Source organism: Chiloscyllium punctatum, chromosome 6 (genome assembly GCF_047496795.1).
Source record: "Chiloscyllium punctatum isolate Juve2018m chromosome 6, sChiPun1.3, whole genome shotgun sequence".
Classification (NCBI taxonomy): Eukaryota; Metazoa; Chordata; class Chondrichthyes; order Orectolobiformes; family Hemiscylliidae; genus Chiloscyllium; species Chiloscyllium punctatum.
The window spans coordinates 89,040,110-89,063,386 of NC_092744.1; the positions used below are offsets into that span (position 1 = coordinate 89,040,110).

General features: G+C 42.2%; 1 protein-coding gene across 1 annotated transcript in view; it reads left to right on the top strand.

Annotated features, from left to right (window-relative positions):
* Positions 1–18,062, top strand: part of ky (kyphoscoliosis peptidase) — a 113,236-nt gene extending 95,174 nt beyond the window's left edge. Inside the window, exons 11-13 of the mRNA XM_072571712.1 lie at positions 9,595–9,783; positions 12,474–12,664; positions 17,155–18,062. Coding sequence (XP_072427813.1) covers positions 9,595–9,783; positions 12,474–12,664; positions 17,155–18,062 — 1,288 coding nt within the window. The remainder of the gene's footprint in view (positions 1–9,594; positions 9,784–12,473; positions 12,665–17,154) is intronic.
* The last annotated feature ends 5,215 nt before the right edge of the window (positions 18,063–23,277 follow it).

Consider the following 23,277-nt stretch of genomic DNA (forward strand, 5'->3'; position numbering starts at 1 on the left):
TAAGCTGGTTGGAGGAAAGTATAGAGGGGATGTCAGAGGCAGGTTCTTTACACAGAGAGTTGTGAGAGCATGGAATGCATTGCCAGCAGCAGTTGTGGAGGCAGGGTCATTGGGGACATTTAAGAGACTCCTCGACATACATATGATCACAGAAATTTGAGGGTGCATACATGAGGATCAGTGGTCAGCACAACATCGTGGGCTGAAGGGCCTGTTCTGTGCTGTACTGTTCTATGTTCTATGTTCTATGTTCTATGAAGTCCATATAGATCACCTCCACCTCTCTGCCCTCATCCTCTTTGTTACTTTTTCAAAGAAACTCAATCAAATTTGTGAGACCTGATTTTCCACGCACAAAGCCATGTTGACTATCCCTATATCAATCCTTGCCTTTCCAAATACGTGTAAATCCTGTCCCTCAGGATTCTCTCCAACAACTTGGTAACAGCGTCTTCAGGCTCACCGGTCTATAGTCCTTATTGCCTTTCTTAAATAATGGTACCACCTCCAGTCAACCTGCAGTCTTTCAGCACCTCACCGGTGACTATCCATGATACAAATATCTCAGCAAGGGGCCGAATAATCACTTCCTGAGCTTCCAGAATAGACTTGATCAAGTCCTGGGGATTTGTCCACCTTTGCGCATTTTAAGACATCTAGCACTTCCTCATCTGTAATATGGACAGTTTTCAAGATGTCACCATCTATTTCCCTACATTCTATATCTTCCACATCCTTCTCCACAGTAAACACTGATGTAAAATAGTCGTTTAGTATCTCCCCCATCTCCTGTGGCTCCACACAAAGGCTGCCTTGCTGATCTTTGAGGAGTTCAATTCACTCACTACTGTTTTTGTCCCTTTGTCTTTAATATATTTGTAAAAACCTTCTGGATTCTCCTTAACCCTATTTGCCAAAGCTATCTCATGTCCCCTTTTTGCCCTCCTGATTCCCCTCTTAAGTACACTCCTACTGACTTTTATACTCTTCTAAGGATTCACTCGATCTATCCTGTCTAGACCTGACAATATGCTTCCTTTTTTTTCTTAACCAAAACCTCAATTTCTCTAGTCATCCAGCATTCCCTATACCTACCAGTGTTCCCTTTCACCCTGACAGGAATATACTATCTCTGGACTCTCATTATCTCATTTCTGAAGGCTCCCCATTTTCCAGCCGTCCCTTTACCTGTGAACATCTGCACCCAATCAACTTTTGAAAGTTCTTGCCTAATACTGTCAAAATTACCCTCCTCTAATTTGGAATTTCAACTTTTAGATCGGGTCTATCCTTTTCCATCACTATTTTAAATTATGGTTGCTGCCCCCAAAGTGCTCCCCCACTGGCACCTCAGTCATCTGCCTTATTTCCCAAGAATAGGTCAAGTTTTGCAAGTTTTCTAGTAGGTACATCCATATACAGACTCAAAAAATTGTCTTGTACACACTTAACAAATGCCTCACCATCTAAACCTTTAACACTATGGCAGTTCCAATTTGTGTTTGGAAATTTAAAATCCCTTACTGTAAACACCCTATTATTCTTACAGATAATTGTAATCTCCTGACAAATTTGTTTCTCAATTTCCTGCTAACTATTAGGAGTCTATAATACAATCCCAATAAGGTGATCATCCCTTTCTTATTTCTCAGTTCCACCCAAATAACCTCCCTGGATGTATTTCCAGGAATATCCTCCCTCAGCACAGCTGTAATGCTATCCCTTATCAAAAGTACCACTGCCCCTCCTCTCTTGCCTCCCTTTCTATCCTTCCTGTAGCATTTGTATCCTGGAAAATTAAGCTGCCAGTCCTGCCCATCCCTGAGCCATGTGTCTGTAATTGCTATGATATCCCATGGTCCTCACCATATTCTGAATTCATCTGCTTTCCCTGTTAGACCTCTTGCATTGAAATAAATATAGTTTAATTTATCAGTCCTACCTCGTCCTCTGCTTTTTCTCTACCTGCCCTGACTGTTTGACTCACTTCCTTTCTCAACTGTATCAGTCTCAGGTTGATGTCTTCATCTCTTTCCTCACCACAGGCCCCCACCCTGGAGTTTAAATCCTCCCGAGTAGCTCTAGCAAATCTCCCTGCCTGTCTATTAATCCTCTTCCAATTTAGGTGCAATCCATCCTTCTCATACAGGTCACTTCTACCCCAAAGAGATTCCAATGATCCAAAAATGTGACTCCTTCTCCCATACACTGGCTCTTCAGTCATGCATTCATCTGCTCTATCCCCCTATTCCTATTCTCACTAGCTCGTAGCACCAGGAGTAATCCAGATATTACTACCCTCCAGCAGGTAGGTCTCCTTTTTTAAATTGCTGCCTAATTCTCTATATTCTCCCAGTTGCAAATCATTTTGTTATTTCCTCGGCTTGTAGAAGTGCCATAAAAATGCAGGCCGGTTCTACACCATCATCCTCTCTGTTTCAACTGGCTCGAGTCTGGTATCTTTAAATGTAATTGGTGTGCAGTGAGAATCCAATTCATTCATTCAAATCAAAAATGGTAACAGGCCTCAAGACCATTCTTAGGAGTGATTCCAGTGAACATGTCAACACCTCTACTTTAACTAAATGACACACTCAGAAGCTACAGCTACTTTTTGATATATTGTCGAGGTTTTCCTTGTCGTTGCCATAAGTATTATTGGAGGGCTTTAGGTTAAAGATAGAGATTCAGTTTTAATTGCTCCTTTATTTCCTCACAGACATTCAGTAATGACCTTGACTCATGAATGAATTTAGACTCCACTTCCATCTCGAGAACCTCTCCAGCAATTTTTACCTCCTCCTGATGTCCCCTTAAGTTCTGTTCAGATAATTTCCTTCCTCCCTGTTTCATTAACCCTTGAATTAACCCAGTATCAATTGTCTCATAAATCAGCAAATTAAGTTGGTTGCTTGTCTACTTCATCAATTTTAACACAACAAATTCCTCAAGCCATATTGGTTGAGGCCCAGGGTAGGCAATACAATACTCAAACACTAATGCTCTGATTATAATTCCCCACATCTAGAGGAAACAGTTAGGGGCAGTTCAAATGAGGACAACAGTTTACCCTCTCTGATCCAGCTGGTTTGTTATTATTAATGTATCCTATTAAGCATGTGCCATTAAATGGATCCAAGCTAGCTGGTGAGGTACAAAACAAGACCATTCTTATCCTTGCCGATGGGTTTATTGGCAGGACATAGCATTACACAGATCAGTGCTGCCTCACTACCAACTTAGTGTTCCTGCTGATTTACGTTATACGTTTTTGAGAATATATATTGTAAATCATAGAACCTCTCTTGTCAAGAGGAAGAAGGCGGCTTATGTTAGGATGAGATGTGAAGGCTCAGTTAGGAGGCTTGAGAGTTTCAAGTTAGCCAGGAAAGACCTAAAGAGAGAGCTAAGAAGAGCCAGGAGGTGACATGAGAAGTCATTGGCGGATAGGATCAAGGAAAACCCTAAAGCTTCCAATAGGCATATCAGGAATAAAAGAATGACTAGAGAAAGATTAGGGCCAATCAAGGATAGTAGTGGGAAACTGTGTATGGAGTCAGAGAAGATAGGAGAAGTGCAAAATGAGTATTTTTCATCAGTACTCACACTGGAAAAAGACAATGTTGTCGAGGAGAATCCTGAGAGGTTATGAGGCTAGATGGGATTGAGGTTCACAAGGAGGAGGTGTTAGCAATTCTGGAAAATGTAAAAATAGATAAATACCCTGGGCCAGATGGGATTTATCCTAGGATTCTCTGGGAATCCACGGACGAGATTGCAGAGCCCTTGGCTTTGACCTTTATGTCATCATTGTCTGCAGGAATAGTGCCAGGAGACTGGAGGATAGCAAATGTTGTTCCCTTATTCAAGGAGGAGAGTAGAGACAACGGGGTAATTATAGACCAGTGAGCCTTACTTTGGTTGTGGGTAAAGTGTTGGAAAGGGTTATAAAAGATAGGATTTACAGCCATCTCAAGAAGAATAAGTTGATTAGGGCGTGTCAACATGGTTTTGTGAAGGGTAGGTCATGCCTCACAAACCTACTTGAGTTCTTTGAGAAGGTGACCAAACAGATGGATAAAGGTAAAGCAGTTGATGTTGTGGATATGGATTTCAATAAGGCATTTAATAAGGTTCCCCAAGGTAGGCTATTGCACAAAATACGGAGGCATAGGATTGTGGGTGATTTAGTGGTTCGGATCAGAAATTGTTACTAGTGGTGTATTGCAAGGATCTGTTTTGGATCCACTGCTGTTTGTCATTTTTATAAATGACCTGAATGAGGGTATAGAAGGATGGGTTAGTAGTAAGTTTGCTGACGACATTAAAGTCAGTAGAGTCGTGAATAGTGATGACTGATGTTGTAGGCTACAGAGGGGCACAGATAAGCCGCAGAGCTGGGTTGAGAAGTTGAAATGGAGTTTAATGCGTAAAAGTGTGAGGTAATTCACTTTGGAAGGAGTAACAGGATTGCAGAGTACTGGGCTAATGATAAGATTCTTGATAGTGTAGATGAGCAGAGAGATCTCGGTGTCCACGTACACAGATCTTTGAAAGTTGCCACTCAGGCTGATAGGATTGTTAAGAAGGCATAAGGTGTGTTAATTTTTATTGGTAGATGGATTGAGTTTCGGAACCATGAGGTCATGCTGCAGATGTACAAAACTCTGGACCGGCCGCACTTGGCATATTGCGTACACTTCTTGTCACCGCATTATGGAAGGATGTGGAAGTGTTGGCAAAGGTTCAGAGGAGATTTACCAGGATGTTGCGTGGTATGGAGGGAAAGTCTTATGAGGAAAGGCTGAGGGAGTTGAGGCTGTTTTTATTAGAGAGAAGAAGGTTGAGAGGTGACTTAATTGAGACATAGAAGAGGGTTTTCCGTAGATGGTGATGGCTAGCATGAGGGGACAGCTTGAAATTGAGGGGTGATAGATACATTGGACAGATGTCAGAGGTTGTTTCTTTAATCAAAAAGGAGTAGGAACATTGATCACACTACCTGCAACAGCAGTAGACTCACCAACTTTAAGGACATTTACATGATCATTGGGTAGGCATATGGACGAGAATGGAGTAGTGTAGATTAGATGGGCTTCAGATTGGTTTCACAGGTCAGCGTAACATCGAGGGCTGAAGACCCTGTATTGCGCTGTAATAGTCTGTGTTCTATATCTCCTTACAGTGCAGAAACAGAACTTTTGACCCAACAAGTCCACACTGACCCTCTGAAGAGTAACCCACCCAGAACAAGTGGTCACACTATTACTCTATATTTACTGCTGGCTAATGCACCTAACCCACACATCCCTGACCACTATGGACATTTAGCACAGCCAATTTACCTAAGCTGCTCATCTTTGGTTTGTGAGAGGAAACCAGAACACCCGGAGGAAACCCACGCAGGCATAGGGAGAATGTGCAAACTCCACACCTGAGGCTGAACTCAAACCTGGGTCCCAAGTGCTGTGAGGCAGCAGTGCTAACCACTGAATCACCGTGCCACCCAAAGTAAATGAGCAAAACCCTTTGAGTTAAAAGAAGCATAATGAGTTAAATTGAAACTGCGATTGTGGGGTGAGATACTGCATTCATGATCCCATGTTGCCTACTGGTCAGAAAGACTCAAGTATACACAAAGGGACTGAGTGCTCTGTCTCAAGCGTTGCCACAGCATGGGCATAAACACAGAAGAAAGGCAACAGGTCAGGTTTAATTAGCCCACTTATGTGACATTGCCTACTCCTGTTGCTAGCTATCTGGCCAGGAATAAGAGCAGATCCAAGCGGGGGCAGGTTAGGATACGCAAAGATCAGGAGCACAGACTGAAGTGAAATCAAAAGTTGAGTAGTTGCCTGTCAAATAATGAAATGAGGCAATATCCTGTCACAGCCCATATACATATGAAGAGCAAGTGACCTGGGAGTCTGTGGACCATCTTCAGTATCTATTACATAATTGCAACATCTTCTATGCTAAATCCCCACTGGTGAAGGCAAGAACTGGGGTGGCACGGTGGCTCAGTGGTTAACACTGCTGCCTTCCATCATCAGGGTCTCAGGTTCAATTCCAGCCTCAGGCGACTGTCTGTGCGGAGTTTGCACATTCTCCCCGTGTCTGTGTGGGTTTCCTCTGGGTGCTCTGGTTTCCTCCCACAATCCAAAAATTGTGCAGGGTTAGGTGAATTGGCCATGGTAAATTGCCCATAGTGTTAGGTGCATTAGTCAGAGGGAAATGGGTCTTGGGTGGGTTACTCTCCGGAGGGTCGGTGTGGACTGGTTGAGTTGAAGGGCCTGTTTCCACACTGTAGGGAATCTAATCTAAAAATTCTTGCTTAGAGATGCTGTCCTCCTTTATATGTGATCCCAATCCTTGCAAACAATGTACTTAACAGCATAATTAACAAACCGCAATAGATATACTTGACTTCTTTAAACAAAAAGCCTATTTTATACTTTGACATATTTAGCATACAACAATGGTTTTACACAATTCTTATGAATCATAACACAAGATGTCCACCATCTAAGACAGCTATTAATTTCTTGCAACAAGCCAAAGACCCGGGTTCAATTCCCGCCTCAGGCGACTGTCTGTGTGGAGTTTGCACATTTTCCCCGTATCTGTGTGGGTTTCCTCCGGGTGCTCCGGTTTCCTCCCACAGTCCAAAACTGTGCAGGTCAGGTGAATTGGCCATGCTAAATTGCCCGTAGTGTTAGGTAAGGGGTAAATGTTGGGGAATGGGTCTGGGTGGGTTGTGCTTCGGTGGGTCAGTGTGGGCTGAAGGGCCTGTACCCACACTGTAAGTAATCTAAGTAATCTAAACTAAAACATAATGGGTGATTTTTGTCAACCAATTCTTCTTTAGAATTCGCTTTCTTTTCCCAAATTTTCTTTATCGGAGCGAAGTCAATCCTCAACATTTTCTCAATAACATTCTTCATTGAATGAATATTATCCCAAAGAGAATAATTATATACTGAAAGGGCAAACTTTTCTCAGAATGCCTGAAATTCAGATTTGCCTCTGAATGTCCAGTAAAGGCAACCCAAGTCTACAGTTTCTGTCAGCGCTTGTATTTCTGCAGTTCAGGTGTTTTGAAACAGCCTCTTTTATTTCCTTGTGCTCCCTTCCACATCACCTACTTCTCTCAAAAACATACTTCTTTAACATATTCCACCCTGCAAAAATGTGGCGTTTGTACCAATCTACCTACAATCACACTAACTTAGCTAAAAGATGAAGGAGAATCTGCAAAAATTACTTTCCCTGCATTTGGAACATTCACACTGACATCTTGGTCAGGCAGTCACTTTTCAAAATCCAAAGACCCGAACCTTACTTCCATGCTCCATCAGGAAGTACTTTTGCTGTACAGGCTGGCTATTCTGGTGCTACAGAGAAGACACCAAATTGTTTCCAAGTATCCAACTCTTTTTGTTTGAAATCTTATCAATTTATTTTCTCATCCGTTTGTCACCACCAAAACGTCATGATCATCGCTTCCCTAGTTTGTTCCACAGTCCTTGATCTAGTTGAACCACAGTCTCTGCTTGCCCTCCAATCTCATTCTGCACCATTGCTAGGTAACCTCTCCTCCTAGAATCACCAGAGCACGATCATATCCTAGGACAATGTAACCTCCAGTTCCACTCTGGGAACCTACACGGCATTACACTTCATGCAATTTCACTCCATTTAGCCAGTCCATAGATAATTTTTTCTGTCCAAAAAAACCCCCGAAGAACTATAGATACTGGAACTTAGTAACAAAAACAGTAATTGCTAGAAAAGCACAGCAAGTCTGGCAGTATCTGTGGAGAGAAAGCAGAGTTAACATTTGAGTCCACTGACCTTTCTTCAGAAGAGAGAACTTCATTGGTGAGAGAATAAGAATCACCAAGCAAAATATTTAAGTTGATTCTAATATTTTCAATTCGATTCCCTACAGTGTGGAAACAGGCCATTCAGTCCAACAAGTCCACACCGACCCTCCGAAGAGCAACCCACCCAGACCCCCGACTAATGCACCTAACACTATGGGCAATTTAGCATGGCCAATTCACCTGACCTGCACATCTTTGGATTGTAGGAGGAAACCGGAGCTCCCGGAGGAAGCCCACGCAGACACGGGGAGATTGTGCAAACTCCACACAGTCAGTCAGCCAAGGCTGGAATCAAACCTGAGTGTCTGGCACTGTGAGGCAGCAGTGCTAACCACTGAGTCACCATGCCACAATGTCTTCCCAGTAGTTTCCTTTGCTAAACAGGTCAGACCCCATAGCATCACCCTACATAATTTCTCTTCTCAATACATTGAATTCAAGACTCATTGGACCATCTATGATCTCAAAACTTACAAAAAATCTTCATTTTATTAGAGAATAAAATGTCTGCTAGCTATTCAATCTTATTACTATTGCTGAATCCCCCAACAACGGAATCATGGGTATTACCATTGACCACACTCTGAACTGCACCAGTCATATAATTACTGTGGCTATATGAGTAAGTCAGAGGCTGGGAATTCTATGGTGATTATGTTACATCTTATCTTCCCAAATCATCTACAAGGTACAAATTAGGGGTGTGATGGAATTCTTCTTGCTTGCCTGAATGAGTGCAGCTACAACAACACTCAAGAAGCTCAACACCATCCGAGGGAAAAAAAACAGCCCGCTTGAGTGTCACACCTTCCATCACCTTGAACATTCACTCCCTTTACCACAGATATACACTGGCAGCATTGTTTATTGTCTATAAGCTCAAATACAACAATGAAACAGTAGGAGTGGCAGATATGTGGGAACACCCTCACCTGTGAGTTTCCCTCCAAACCACTCATGATCCTGACTTGGAAATATGTCACTGTTGCTGGATCAAAATCCTAGAATTCCCTCTCTAACAACATTATGGGTCCACCTTCAGCATAAGGGCAGCAGCATTTCAAGAAAGCATCTTACTGCTACCTTCTCAAGGGCATTTAGAAATGTGAGGCATAGTGATTGATACCCAGATTCCAAGAATTAAAAACAACAAAGTCATAGGGATGTACAGCATGGAAACAGACCCTTCAGTCCAACCTGTCCATGCTGACCAGACATCCCAACCCAATCTAGTCCCACCTGCCAGCACCCGGCCCATATCCCTCCAAACCCTTCCTATTCATATACCCATCCAAATGCCTCTTAAATGTTGCAATTGTACCGACCTCCACCACATCCTCTGGCAGCTTATTCCATATACGTACTACCTTCTGCGTGAAAAAGTTGCCCCTTAGGTCTCTTTTATATCTTTCCCCTCTCACCCTAAACCTGTGCCGTCTTGTTCTGGACTCCCCGACCGCAGGGAAAAGATTTTGTTTATTTATCCTATCAATGCCCCTCATAATTTTATAAACCTCCTTCTCTTACAATCTACAGGCTTGCAAAACTGACTTGGCATTGCAAACATGACTGATGTAATACTCCTACCCTTAATCAAACCCAGTTGTTACCAAACCCTATCAATGTTGGCCCTCACAAGTTTCTCAAAAGAAGATCATAAATTGAATGTGCTTAATGGTTGACTATACATTAAATGCCAACAAATTAGTCTTGCAGATGTAAAGTGTACAATAATTGAAGGATACTCCAAAGGCTACAACTATGATGTTGGGAAGAAGTTCACTGGAGAAGCTGATCATGCATGGAATGCTGTGTTTTTGGATGGGAAGTGGCATCTTCTGGACAGTACATGGGGAGCAGGCCATGTTAATGATACCTGCAGCAAGTTTACTTTCAAGTTAGTATTTCCTTTCAAATCATTTAAGTTCTTCATTTAACTTTTTTCTGAATTGCAGGCACTGTAATCATTAAGTATGAATATATTGCTATTTTGCTGTCTGGGATGAGTTATCTTTCCGCGTTCTCATCTTTCCCCTGAACTGAGGTCTCTTTGATCTTGTCCAAGAATGGAAACAGGTCACCATTTGCAGGCTTTTCGCTGAAGTTGCTCCACATGCAGCGATCAGGGAATGGCATAGTCATTCATGAAACCCACCTAAAACATGGCACAGTGGGAAGTAAGGGATCTCTGTTCAGTGCCTTTCCCCTAAAGTTTGGGGTGAACTCCATAGAAACTGGATTGTGATATTTGACACTACCTGATATTGTAACCCCAATCCTTTGGCATTCTGCTTCTATCTAATGGACAGGCAGTATAGGTAACAAACGGGAAATGCTGTGTATGTTGCTCAGGTATTGACCTTGGCATTCAAGTTCCAAAATGTCTCCCACAGCAGGTGCCCACACCTTTTGGGCCAAATCACACTGGATGGCATGTTGGTGTAGCCTTCATTGCCTATTCTGGACCTATGAATTGTGGGTTAATTAAGAGAGCAATTCTGATCTGATGCTATTTTTGAATTGAACACCTCATTGAACTTCAGAACATCAATCAGTTGAATGTGCATCAGCAAGGAATAGAACGACAGAGGAGAAAGTGAGACTGCAGATCAGAGTCAGGAAGTGTGGAGCTGGCAAAGCACAGCTGATCAGGCAGCATCCAAGGAGCAGGAGAGTCAAAGCTTTGGGCATAAGCCCTTCATCAGGAATGTGGAGATAGGGGGGAAGGAGCTGAGAGATACATAGGAGTGGTTTGGGGCTGGGGCTGGTGGAAAGGTAGCTTGGAAGGTGATAGGTAGATGAAGGTGGAGGGTATCGGTGATAGGTTGGAGTGGAGAGTGGAGCAGATAGGTGGGAAGAAAGATGGGCAGGTGGGACAGTTCAAGAGGGTGGTGCCGAGTTGGAGGGTTGGATCTGGGATGAGGTGGGGGGGAGGGGAGATGAGGAAACTGGTGAAATAGATGTTACTACCATGTGGTTAGAGTGTCCCAAGCTGGAAGATAAGGCGTTCTTCCTCCAGGCGTTGGGTAACTGGGATTTGGTGTTGGAGGAGGCCCAGGACTTGCATGTTCTTGGTGAAGTGGAAGAGGGAGTTGAAGTGGTCAGCCACAGGGCAGTCGGCTGGTTGGTCTGTGTGTGTCCCAGAGATGTTCTCTGAAACATTCCGTGAGTTGGCATCCTGTCTCCCCAATGTAGAGGAGACCACATCGAGAGCAATGGACACATCGAGAGTAATGGACAAAAATTTCTGCCAGATGTAGAAGGAGTAAAACACACCTACCTTCCCTCAACATCCCTCCACCAACCGCCTCCCACTTCCTGCATGGTCCCCACTAGTGTGAGAGATCATCAACTACTTTTTTTAAAAATACAACAGCAGCTGCTGATTTATTCTGGCTATTGGTGAAATTCCTTAAGAGTTTGGTGCTTCAAGCTATAATACTTCAAGTTACTCTTGAGCAGACTGTGATGTGACAGATGCTGAAGAATTTTGTCCTGATTTCAAGAATCCTGCACAAAGCAACTTCTTCCAGAGATGGGTGCACTGGTAGACATCCAGTATTTAGTTAGATAAATCCATCAGCATTCTTGCCCCATCAAATTGTTCTTCTGAAAAGCTCATGTCTGACCTTGCTCTCAGGCAAGATGGTACCTGAATTATCCTTGCTGCCTGCCTGGCCGCAAGCCATTCATTTCTAGTATCTCACCACCATGTAGATCCCACTCTGAAGTTATCCTCTCAGATAGGCATGGCATCAGAATCTGAACTGATGAGTGTCAGTATGAAATTGAGTGTCAGTGCTGGGTGTGCGTCATCACTCTGGTCTCCTGTTCCTCTGCTTTCCAGCCAGGGATCATCTCTTCAGGATCTGAATGCAGGAAAGTGCAAGAGTAGTTTTTAGAGCATAGAGGTGCCTGCTTACGCCATCTGCTGTGTATAGTTCATCAGTGAGTGAGGGATAAGATGGAAATGGAATCTAAGAAGGAGGATGAGTTATGAAGATATTGTCACCTTCAGTGGTAATTCCTTCTCAGAATTGAGTATTTCAACAATGACTGAGATTGTCTACTCCATAGCAGCTGGGGCATACCTATGACCCTCCTTATCAGCCAGCTTCTGAAGCCTTCATATTTATCTATCCTTTTCCAAAAGGATTACAGTCTGTACTCCTCAGGAGCAAATTTAACAGCAGAAAGCTGCTGTTTCTTGACCTATCAGAGCCATTGAACAGGCTGACGATCTCAATGAGGTTCCAACATCACTCTAATCTTGACAATCTCAATGGTCAACTTCAGATATTTGGGGCGAGTGGGTGCGTTTAAGATAATTGACCCCTCCCCTTTCCCCTCACAAAGTTAGGAAACCTCCCAAGTTCTGAATTGTGCCAGTGTCACGTGCACCATTGATGAAAGGTATTTGGATGATTAGGAGATATGGCTTCACTTGCGTAGGTGATGAAAGTGAGTGATAAAGGTTGCATACTGATCCCAAATTCCTCTGAAATCAAAATAATGCCTGTTATTTTACAATGCAACTTGGGAATTTTACTCCATGTAATTCTAAAATACTCTATCTTTATACTGCAGGTATGTTGAATTTTATTTCTTAACTCATCCTACCCTCTTCATCAATAATCATTTCCCCAACGATGAAAAATGGCAGCTCATTTCTCCAAAGATTCCCCTCAAAATATTTGAAAATATGGTCTTTAGGACAGGAGAATTTTATGATATTGGTTTGACATACATCCATCCAGAAGTACAGGTGGTGCCCACTGGTAAGTGATGAAGACATGTACCCGTTCTCAGAATAGTACAATAAGCTGAAACATGAAATTATTGAGCTGCAACAGAGAGCGAAAGACAAACAGAAAGACTGAGAAAGAGAGAAAGATGGAGAAAATGGTGTTTGGTTAACAGACAGAGAAGATAGGGCAGGAAACAGTGACAGTTGAAAAGAGAGAGACAGATATTGGTGTAATGAGCAGTTAAGCAGTTCAGAAAATTCTGAACCACTGTTTGTACATGTGTCTTTGATTTTATCAAGAATGATATATGCATTTGTAGAATTGTTATACTTTACTGTTGCATCCTTCCTACCTTTATTGTAAAATTATGAATAAGGTAATTTTGGATAAACTAAACAAAGACAAAGAAGCCAAAAACAAAAACAGAAGTTGCTGGAAAAGCATCTATGAAGAGAAATCAGGGTCAAGTTACCTCCGATCTGTTGGTAGCTATGCCTTGTAGCTCAATTTCTCCCAGGCCACATCCTGTTTCATCACCTCTGTACCCCGTCTAGTGCAATCACATCCTGTAGTGAGGTAACCAGAACTGCATACAATCCCCCAGCAGTGGCCTGACCCAACACTCTGTACAACTCCAATATTGCTTCCTTGCTCTTATGCTGTATGCCATGAATAATGAAAGCATGTGTCTTATGTGGCGCATTAATTATCTTATTCACATGGTCTGTCAGGGATCTCTGAATAATTACTCCCAAGATCCTTCTGTTCCTCTAAGTCGCCCAGAGTCCTGTTTCAACTTGTTTCTTCTTCCAAAGCGTATCACCTCACACTTATCAGGGTTAAATACCATCTGCCACTGGTCTGCCCACCTGACCACACATCTATATCTTTGTAGAACCTACACCCATTTTCTTCACAGTTGTTGTCTGAAAAATTGCTTAACCTTCCACCCACGTTCTCATCTGTATCATTTATGTATATAACAACCAATAATGGTCCCAGTACTGATCCTTGTGGATCACTGCTGGACACTTGACCTCCAGTTACACAAACAGCCTTTTGCCACTACACTTTGTGACCTAAATCAGCTTATGATCATTTCACTACGTTTCCCTGAATTTCAAGCTTTAACCTTCTGAATCAGTCTCTTGTGTGGGACCTTGTCAAAGGCTTTGCTAAAATCCATATAATCTGCATCAACTAAACTTCTCTCATCCACGCACAATCATGTTTTTAAAAAATTATAATGTGTTAGGCAGGACCTCCCTCTGATAAAGCCATGCTGACGACCCCTACTTAACCCAAGCTTCTCCAAGTGGGTATCAATTCCCTCCGTCAGAATTTTCTCCAATAGTTTCCCTGCCACTGAAGTTAGGCTCACCTCTCTGTAATTTCCTGGTTCATCTCCACCACCCCTCTGAGAGGTGGAACCACATTAGCTGTCATCCAGTCCTCTGGTACCTCCCTCATGGCCAGGGAGGAATTAATAATTTGCCTCTCCTCCCATAGCAGCCTGGGATGCAATTCATCCGGACCAGGGGATTTGTCTATTTTTAAGCCTGACAGGCCCTCTGCTACTTACCCATTTCTGATGTCAAACTGTGCAAGTTCCTCACAGTCCCTTTTCCAGAAATCCATGCCTACTTTCTCTTTTCCATGGTGAAGACTGAAGAGACGTATTCATTCAACACCCTTCTGATATCCTGCAGCTTCACACACAGGTATTCCCCCTTGGTCTCTAATGGGTGCTACTCTTTCTCTAGTTAATCTCTTCCATTTAATGCATTTATAAAATGTTTTAGGATTTTCTCTAATACTGTTTGCAAGTCCTTTTTCATGCTTCCTTTTTGCTCTTCTAATCATTTTCTTAAGCTCCCTCCAATACTCCTTGTATTCCACTAAGGCCATAGCTGAATTAATCTCTTTGGACTTGCTAAGAACCCCACTTTCCTCCTCTTCCCATCCTGAATTGTCCTAGATATCCAGGGATCTCTGAACATATTTCTCCTGCACGTCCCTCTAAAGGGTACAATGTTGGACCTGTACTCTCCCCCTCTTCTTTTTGAATGACCCCCAATGCTCCAGCTCCACTTCAGACTTACCTGCAAGGAACTGTTGTCAAACTATTGTGGCCAGATCCTGCTTTGTATTCATGCAAGCTGCCTTCCCCCAATCCAAATATATCTTTTGCAGGCCATTTTTCTCCTTTTTCAAAACAAATTTGGATCGTGCCGTGTTGTGGTTGCTATTGCTACAATGATTCCTTGCACTGAATACTTGTCCACTTTTGTTCCCCTGAACCTCATCATCCATTCTTGGGCATTCTACACATTTATACAAAAGTTCTCCTGGAATACATTCCAAGAAATTCACCGTTTTTAAATCCTTAACACTATGACTATACTAATTTATGTTGGGAAAGTTGAAACCCCCTCGGATAATTAAAATTAGACTAGATTCCTTATAGTGTGGAACAAGCCCTCCAAAGAGTAACCCACCTCCCTCTGCACCTAACACTATAGGCAATTTAGCATGGCCAATTCATGTGACCTGCACATCTTTGGACTGTGGGAGGAAATCCACACAGACACTGGGTGAATATGCAAATCCCACACAGACAGTTGCCCGAGGCTGGAATCAAACCTGGGACCCTGGTGCTGTGAGGCAGCAGTGCTAATCACCTAGCCACCGTAATGTTTCTCTGTTCCATCAATACTCTGTGTCCCCTCTCCCAGCCAGACTAATTTAAATTCCTCCCAACAGCATTCACAAATGTACTTGCATGGAAGTTACTCCCAGTGTGGTTCAATTACAGACCGTCCTATTTGTACAAGCCCGTCCCATTTGTCAAAAAATGAATCCGTGTGATCCTGGAATCTAAAACCTTCCCTCGTGCACCAACTCTTGAGCCACGCATTCATCAATCCTATTTTACTAGTTTTATACTTGCTAGCGTATGGCACCGGGAGTAATCCAGTGGTTACAACCATTGAGGTTCTGCTTTCTCCTAAACTGCCTGGCTCCCTGAATAATTGATGCATTCCTCACTGTGCCCATGTCATTGATACCAAAATGTACCATGACATTTAACTCATGACTATCGCCGTTCAGTCACCTCAAAGAACTTTACAGCCAATGAAGTAATTTTGAAGTTACTGTTACAATTGTAGGAAATGAGGTAATCAATCTGTACACTGCAAAATTCCAAAAGCACAAATTAGATAACTGACCTGGGAAGCATTGTGCTTGAGAGGTACATTTTAGCCAGGATACTGGGGAACATTCTTCCCTTCAAAATATTGCCATGAGATCCTTTCTGCCCAACCAGGAAGTGTGCTGGAGGTAGCTGGAGGCATTTGAGAGGGCATCACACGATTATTTAAATAGAAACAGTATGCAGGTTATGGAGTAAGGCATTAGCCCAAAAATGCTCAGAGAGCAGTGCAGACACTCAGACTAAATGGCCTCCCTGTACACTCCTAGTGCTTCTGTAACAACAGACAGTTCCTTACCTGAAAGTTGATGACTTCAAAGATGCTGCACTCTCTCAACACTACACTAAAGCATCAACTCAGAATTTGTGCAATGTTTTACTTGGGGGTTTGTGGGGAGTCGGGGGCAGGGGGGAATGCAAAAGTGACAAAGAATCAAGCTTAGCCTGATTGGTGCCATCCACAAGGATGACGGTGGATAAGAAAGCTAGAGTAGGCCACAGTAAACCTGAGATGTACTGTTAACAACTAATTGGCTGCGTTGTTTGCCAGGTTAAAGTGAGGCCATAATTCATGCAATCATGATTCAATGATTAACGTAACAACCAAATTGATTATTGTTCCTTGTTTTTAAGAAAGTGGTCCAGATAATGGACACAGAGCAATTATGTTCATAATTTAGTTGGTTCAAATACAGTAATGAGAGACTGCGGCTGTAAGGAGATTGACGTGGTTGGGACCCATAGTCTGCGAATGACTGGAGGAATCTCTCTCTATTAGAAAGAGACAATTGGTTATGTACAGTTTGAGAATAACTACTCCACTACCATAGGCCAAGGTGAGGAGGCAGGGGCTCCATAAGCTACAACAGCTTGTAAGGGGATTGAATCTACTCTGTTGACTTTGGTTTAACACCACACCCTAGCCATCTAGCTAACCAATGCCCTCCACATGAATTCATAATTAATTAGTAAAGTAATGTGCTGTTACTTTAAGTATCCCACACCAAACCAGAAGGAAAACCCAGTAAAACCAGATGAATGACACATACTGGTCTGACTTGTCAATATGAAGGTCCAGTATGTCAATTTCCATGCAATTTATTTTCTGACTGATTTTATATCTCTGGGAAAGCATTAGGGAAGACCCAGACTTAGCCTTACCATGAAACTATGGCAAATGGCGGGATTAGATTGAATAGGTTTATTCAAGAGAATGCTGCGAAAGTATGCTTACTTGAAAAAGTGACAGTTCACCAGTGAGGGGCTTCTCTAACATGCTCAACTAATTTTCAATCATTTCAAACAGTGAATGGAAGAGTTATCATCAATGTGGAAGGACTGTATCCAACGTACTTCATTTTCAATCTGGATGGGAAAAAGGACTGTGGCATCCTAACCATAACTAAATATGGCATGAAGCTCGAGGTTCTGCCACAAAAAGCTGGAGAATTCAGATTAAAGATCTATGCCAAACTATTTGATTCTAAAGAGGAAACTTATTCCTTTATATGTGGATATTTGGTAAAATGTGATTTTATTGAAGAAAACTTCAAGCTACCAAAGGTATTTCACAATCCTTTAGGACCCAGCTGGATTACTGAGAACAAGGGTCTTTTGAAACCTTCACATCCCGAACCCATTATTTATTGTGATGATGGCAGTTGTCGTATAAGATTCATGCTGAACAGAGATCTCTCATTCACCAGCAAGCTGTCATGTGATGAAGTCAAATTGTCAGAAGAGGTCATGAGAAATCACGTCTTCAAAACTCAACATGGTAACTGGGTCGAATTCCAGATCCACCTCCCTGCAGCTGGTCTTTATGTTTTTGCCATATTTTCCAAGGAGAAGGCAAGACGCAGTCCAACACATGACCACGTGTGTGAATACTTCATTTTCTGTCGTGATCAGAATGTCCACTGGCCAAGTTTCCCTAAAGTTTTCAGCTCTTGGACTGACGGATGTGAATTAATTGAGCCGCTTTCTGGAGTTCTGCCACGCAACGAGATGGTGACATTCAAGCTCAAAATCCCCCATGTGAGAAAGGTCCAGGTTTATGGCAAATCTCCCTGTCCCCTGACCATGAGCAAGGATGGCTACTGGGAAGGAAGGTGTTACACACAAGACTCCAAGTTCCTCAGTGTTGGAGTTTCAGACAAAATGTTTGACACAAAATTTACATTTGCCCTTCAATATGAGATAGAAGACTCATAGCCCACACACACAGTTAAGACAAGAAATGTTTATTGTCATTCGCTGTGACCGGCAAAAATGGTGCTGCTAGGAATAAAGAAACATGTTTCAAGAAAATGAAATTGCTTTGTCATGTGGCACTACCTTTACAATGGACAATAAGCTGTGACAGGTTGACAGTGGCTCACTGCTTCTTAATTCTACTGCTGGACAATAAAACAAATGAAGTGCTCAGAAAAGAAGACAGAACTTGAAATTATATTTGTCTTTTATGTTTTGGAATGCTCAAGAAGCATTTCACAGTTAATAAATTACTTTTGAAGTATAGTCACATTTGTATTGTTGGAAAACAATTAAGCCACTGACAATAAGAAGTAAGGACAGAGAAGAACAGAGAAGATGGTAAAATTCAGTAAGAACAGAGAAGATGGTAGGAGAGGGGGAGGTGTGGCATTGTTCGTCAAGGACAGTATTACGGTTGCAGGAAGATGTTTGAGGACTCGTCTACTGAGGTAGTATAGGCTGAAGTTAGAAACAGGAAAGGAGAGGTCACACTGTTGGAAACTTTCTATAGGTCTCCGCAAAGTTCCAGAGATGTAGAGGAAAGGATGGCAAAGATAATTCTCAATAGGTGAGAGGGACAGGGGAGTTGTTATGGAGACTTTACATTTGCAAGTATTGACTGGAAATACTACAGTTCAATGAGTCAGTTTTTTGACAAGTATGTTCAGCAAGGTTTCCTCACACAGTATGCAGACAGGCCAACAAAGGCGAGGTCATTTTGGATTTGGTACTGGGTAATGAAATGGGCCAGATGATAGATTTGGAGTTGGTGAGCACTTTGGTGATAGTGACCACAATTCGGTTATGTTTACTTTAGCAATGGAAAGGGATAGGTATATAATGCAGGGCAAGAGTTATAGCTGGGGGAAAGACAATTATGATGCGATTAGGCAAGATTTAGGAAGCATAGGGGAAGGAAACTGCTGGGGATGGGCATAATTGAACTGTGGAGCTTATTCAAGGAACAGCTACTACCTGTCCTTGATAAGTATATACCTGTCAGGCAGGGAGGAAGTGGTTGAACGAGGGAGCCATGGTTAACTAAAGAAATTGAATCTCTTGGCAAGAGGAAGAGGAAGGCTTATGTTAAAATGAGACGTGAAGGCTCAGTTAGGGTGCTTGAAAGCACAGGTTAGCCAGAAGAGACCTAAAGAGAGAGCTAAGTGGAGCCAGAAAGAGACATGAGAAGTCATTGGCGAGTAGGACCAAGGAAAACCCTAAAGCTTTCCATAGGTATGTCATGAATAAAAGAATGACTAGAGTAAGATTAGGGCCAATCAATGATAGTAGTGGAAAGTTGTGCATGGAGTCTGAGGAAATAGGAGAAGTGCCAAATGAATATTTTTTGTCAGTATACACACTTGAAAAAGACAATTTGTCAGGGAAAATACTGAGATACAGGCTACTAGACTCGATGGGATTCATTTTCACATGGAGGAGGTGTTAGCAATTCTGAAAAGTGTGAAAATAGATAAGTCCCCTGGGTTGGATGGGATTTATCCTAGGATTCTCTGGGAAGATGAGATTGCAGAGCCTTTGGCTTTAATCTTTATGTCGTCATTGTCTACAGGAATATTGCCAGAAGACTGGAGGATAGCAAATGTTGTTCTCTTGTTCAAGGAGGGGAGTAGAAACAACCCTGATAATTATAGACCAGTGAGACTTACTTCAGTTGTGGGTAAAGTGTTGGAAAAGGTTATAATAGGTAGGATTTATAATCATCTCACGATGAATAAGTTGATTAGGGATTGTCAACATGGTTTTGTGAAGGGGAGATCGTGCCTCACAAACCTAATTGAGTTCTTTAAGCTGGTGACCAAACAGGTGGATGAGGATAAAGCGGTTGATGTGGTGTATATGGATTTCAGTAAGGTGTTTGATAAAGGTAGGCTATTGCACAAAATACAAACACATGGGATTGTGGGTGATTTAGCAGTTTGGATCAGAAATTGACTCGCTGAAAGAAGACAAAGGGTGGTGGTTGATGGAAAATGTCCATCATGGAGTTCAGTTACTAGTGGTGTCCTGCAAAGATCTGTTTTGGGGCCACTGCTGTTTGTCATTTTTATAAATGACCTGGATGAGACCTAGATTTGCGGATGACACTAAGATCGGTGGAGTTGTGGATAGTACAGAAGGATGTTGCAGATTACAGAGGGATATCGATAAGCTGCAGAACTGGGTTGAGAGGTGGCATATGGAGTTGAATGCAGAAAAGTGAGAGTTGATTCACTTTGGAAGGAGCAAAAGGAATAAAGAGAAAATAGTAATATTCTTCATAGTGTGATCTCGGTGTCCAGGTGCATAGATCCCTGAAAGTTGCAACCCAGGTTGATAGGGTTGTTAAGAAGGCGCACGGTATGTTGGCTTTTATTGGTAGAGGGATTGGATTTCAGAGCCATGAGGTCATGCTGCAGCTGTAGAAAACTCTGGTGTGGTTGCACTTGGATTATTGTGTACAGTTCTAGTCACCGCATCATAGGAAGGACATGGAAGCTTTGGAAAGGGTTCAGAGGAGATTTACTAGGACATTGCCTGGTATGGAGGAAAGGTCTTATGAGGAAAGGCTGAGGGACTTGAGGTTGCTTTCATTAGAGAGAAGACGTTTGAGAGATGATTAATTGAGACATACAAGATAATCAGAGGGTTAGATAGGATGGAGAGAGAGAGCCTTTTTCATCGGATGGAGATGGCTCGCCTGAGGGGGCATAGCTTTAAATTGAGGGGTGATAGATGTAAGACAGATGTCAGAGGTAGTGCCTTTACTCAGAGTGTAGTAGGGGCGTGGCACACCCGGACTGCAGAAGTCATAGACTCGCCAACTTTAAGGGTGTTTAAATGGTCATCAGATAAACATATGGATGAAAATGGAATAGTGTAAATTAAATGGGCTTCAGATTGGTTCCACAGGTCGTCGCAATGTTGAATGCTGAAGGGCCTGTACTGCGCTGTAATGTTCTATGTTCTAACAAGAACTTGCATATGTGTAGAATCTTTCATGCAATAAACCCTCCCAAGGCGATTCACAGGGAGCATATCTGACCCAATGTGATATAAAGTCAAAAAAGGGGATGTTAGAGCCCTATTACATATGTTGAAAAGCCCAAAAAATGCTTTCAGCTGAAGATCCAATTTACCCATACTTCTTTCAATCTATTTACTGCATATGGTACACGTAATGCAAACTCATTGACTGCACTCAACATTGCGACGACCTGTGGAACCAACCTGAAGCCCATCTCATCGACTGCAGGGAAACCAAACCCAGAATGAATGACTGCTTTTGTGAAATATCTATGCTCAGTCCTCGAGCATTATCTGACCTTCGAGCCAATACAAACCCACATTTTCCCACTGTCCATAACATCTGCCAAATTTTTGCCCACTCATTTAACCTATGTCCCTTTGCAGACATTAAAGCATCTTCACAACTTTCCATATTTCACTTTGTATAATCAGCAAGTTTGGCAAAAATATGGTTGTTCTTTTCATCCATATGTTTAATGCAGATCACATTGATTTATTTTGTTGAAGGCTCATCGCCGATACATTTCACATTTCCATTTTCATCTCCAAAGTATAACCACCGGATTTTATTTTCTTTATTCGATCATTGGATGTGGGTGATACTGGCATTTATTACACATCCCTAATTGCCCTTGAACTAAATGGCTTCTCGGTCATCTCAGCACAGTCAGCCATACTGCTGTAGTTGGGGGGTGGTGTGTGGTGATCATGGGTAGGCAAGACCATATAAGGATGGCAGATATCCTTCACCAAATGGGGTTTTATGACCATCAATGTTAACTTTATGCTCAGCATTATTGAGATCAAACATTAATTTGAGACCATTGGTGATATAGTGAAGTCTGGACTCAGTTTTACACACCAATTGTACTGTAAGATGTAAATATTGGGTCAGTTGAAACTTCTGTACCTCATCACCCTGAACTAATGCACTATTCTCCAGCTGTTTCTGATGTCCCTGTTCTCCACCCTGTTTATCCTGAATCAGTGCCTGTCAGATCCAGTTTTTTTTACATTACATACAGCATGATCACAGAACTGCAAGAGATTGAATCTAAGAGGCAAGTCACCAATAACAGAGGATTGGGAAGCCTTTAAAAACCAACAAAGGATAACTAAAAATCAATGAGGGTAGAAGATAAACTACAAAAGTAACTCAGATAGTAATGTAACATAAAATTGCAAGACTTTAAGTGAGGTAGTATTTTGGGAATTATGATCATAATTCCATAATAAAGTTTTAAGATGGTTGGACAAAGATAAGGTGGTCCTTGAGTAAAATTACTAAATTAGGGAAAGGCTAATGACAGTCGTAGTAGTCAGAAACTGGGGAAATTAGATTGGGGATACTGTTTAAGGGTAAATCCAGATCTAGGCCTAATATACAGAAGGGTCTAGGCGTTCAGGACCAGGCTTCTCAGTTTTGTTGCCACTTTCTGGATAAAGTGGTCAAGGAGGCATTTGGCATGCTTGCCTTCCTCATCAGAGCATAGAGAATAAAAACTGGTAAGTCATGCTGCAGCTGTTATAGAGCTTTGGAATGTTGTGTAGAGTTCTCGTCACTATGCTACCAGAAACATGTGGAGGATTTGGAGAGTGTACAGACAAGCAGTTTACCAGCATGTTGTCTGGTATGGAGGTAATAGCTGTGAGGTAAAATTGGACAAACTCGGTTTGTTTTCACTTGGATGTTGGAAACTGAGGGGACAACCTGATAAAACAAGTTTACAAAATTATGAGGGGCATGAATAGAATGGAATCTTTTTTCTCCAGGGTACAAATGGCAATTACTACGGGATGTAAAAGGGGAAGTTTAAAGGAGATGTGAGAGACAGATTTTTTTTGTACAGAGTTTGGTAAATGGCTTGAATGCATTGCCAGAAGAGATGGTGTAAACAAAAATGTGAATAGGAGGGGAACAGAGGGTAGAGAGGGATATGGACCAAGTAAATACAATCTCTAATTTAAAAAGCCATCAAGTGTCGGTGCAACCTTGTTCCTGTGCTGTACTGTTTTTTGACAGGGGGTGGATGCCTGGAATGCACTGTCAGAAATAGAGATGATAGTAATGTTTAAGAGGTACTCAGATGGTCACTTGTTCAGGCAGACAATAGAGGGATATGGACCATGTGCAGGCAGGAGGGAT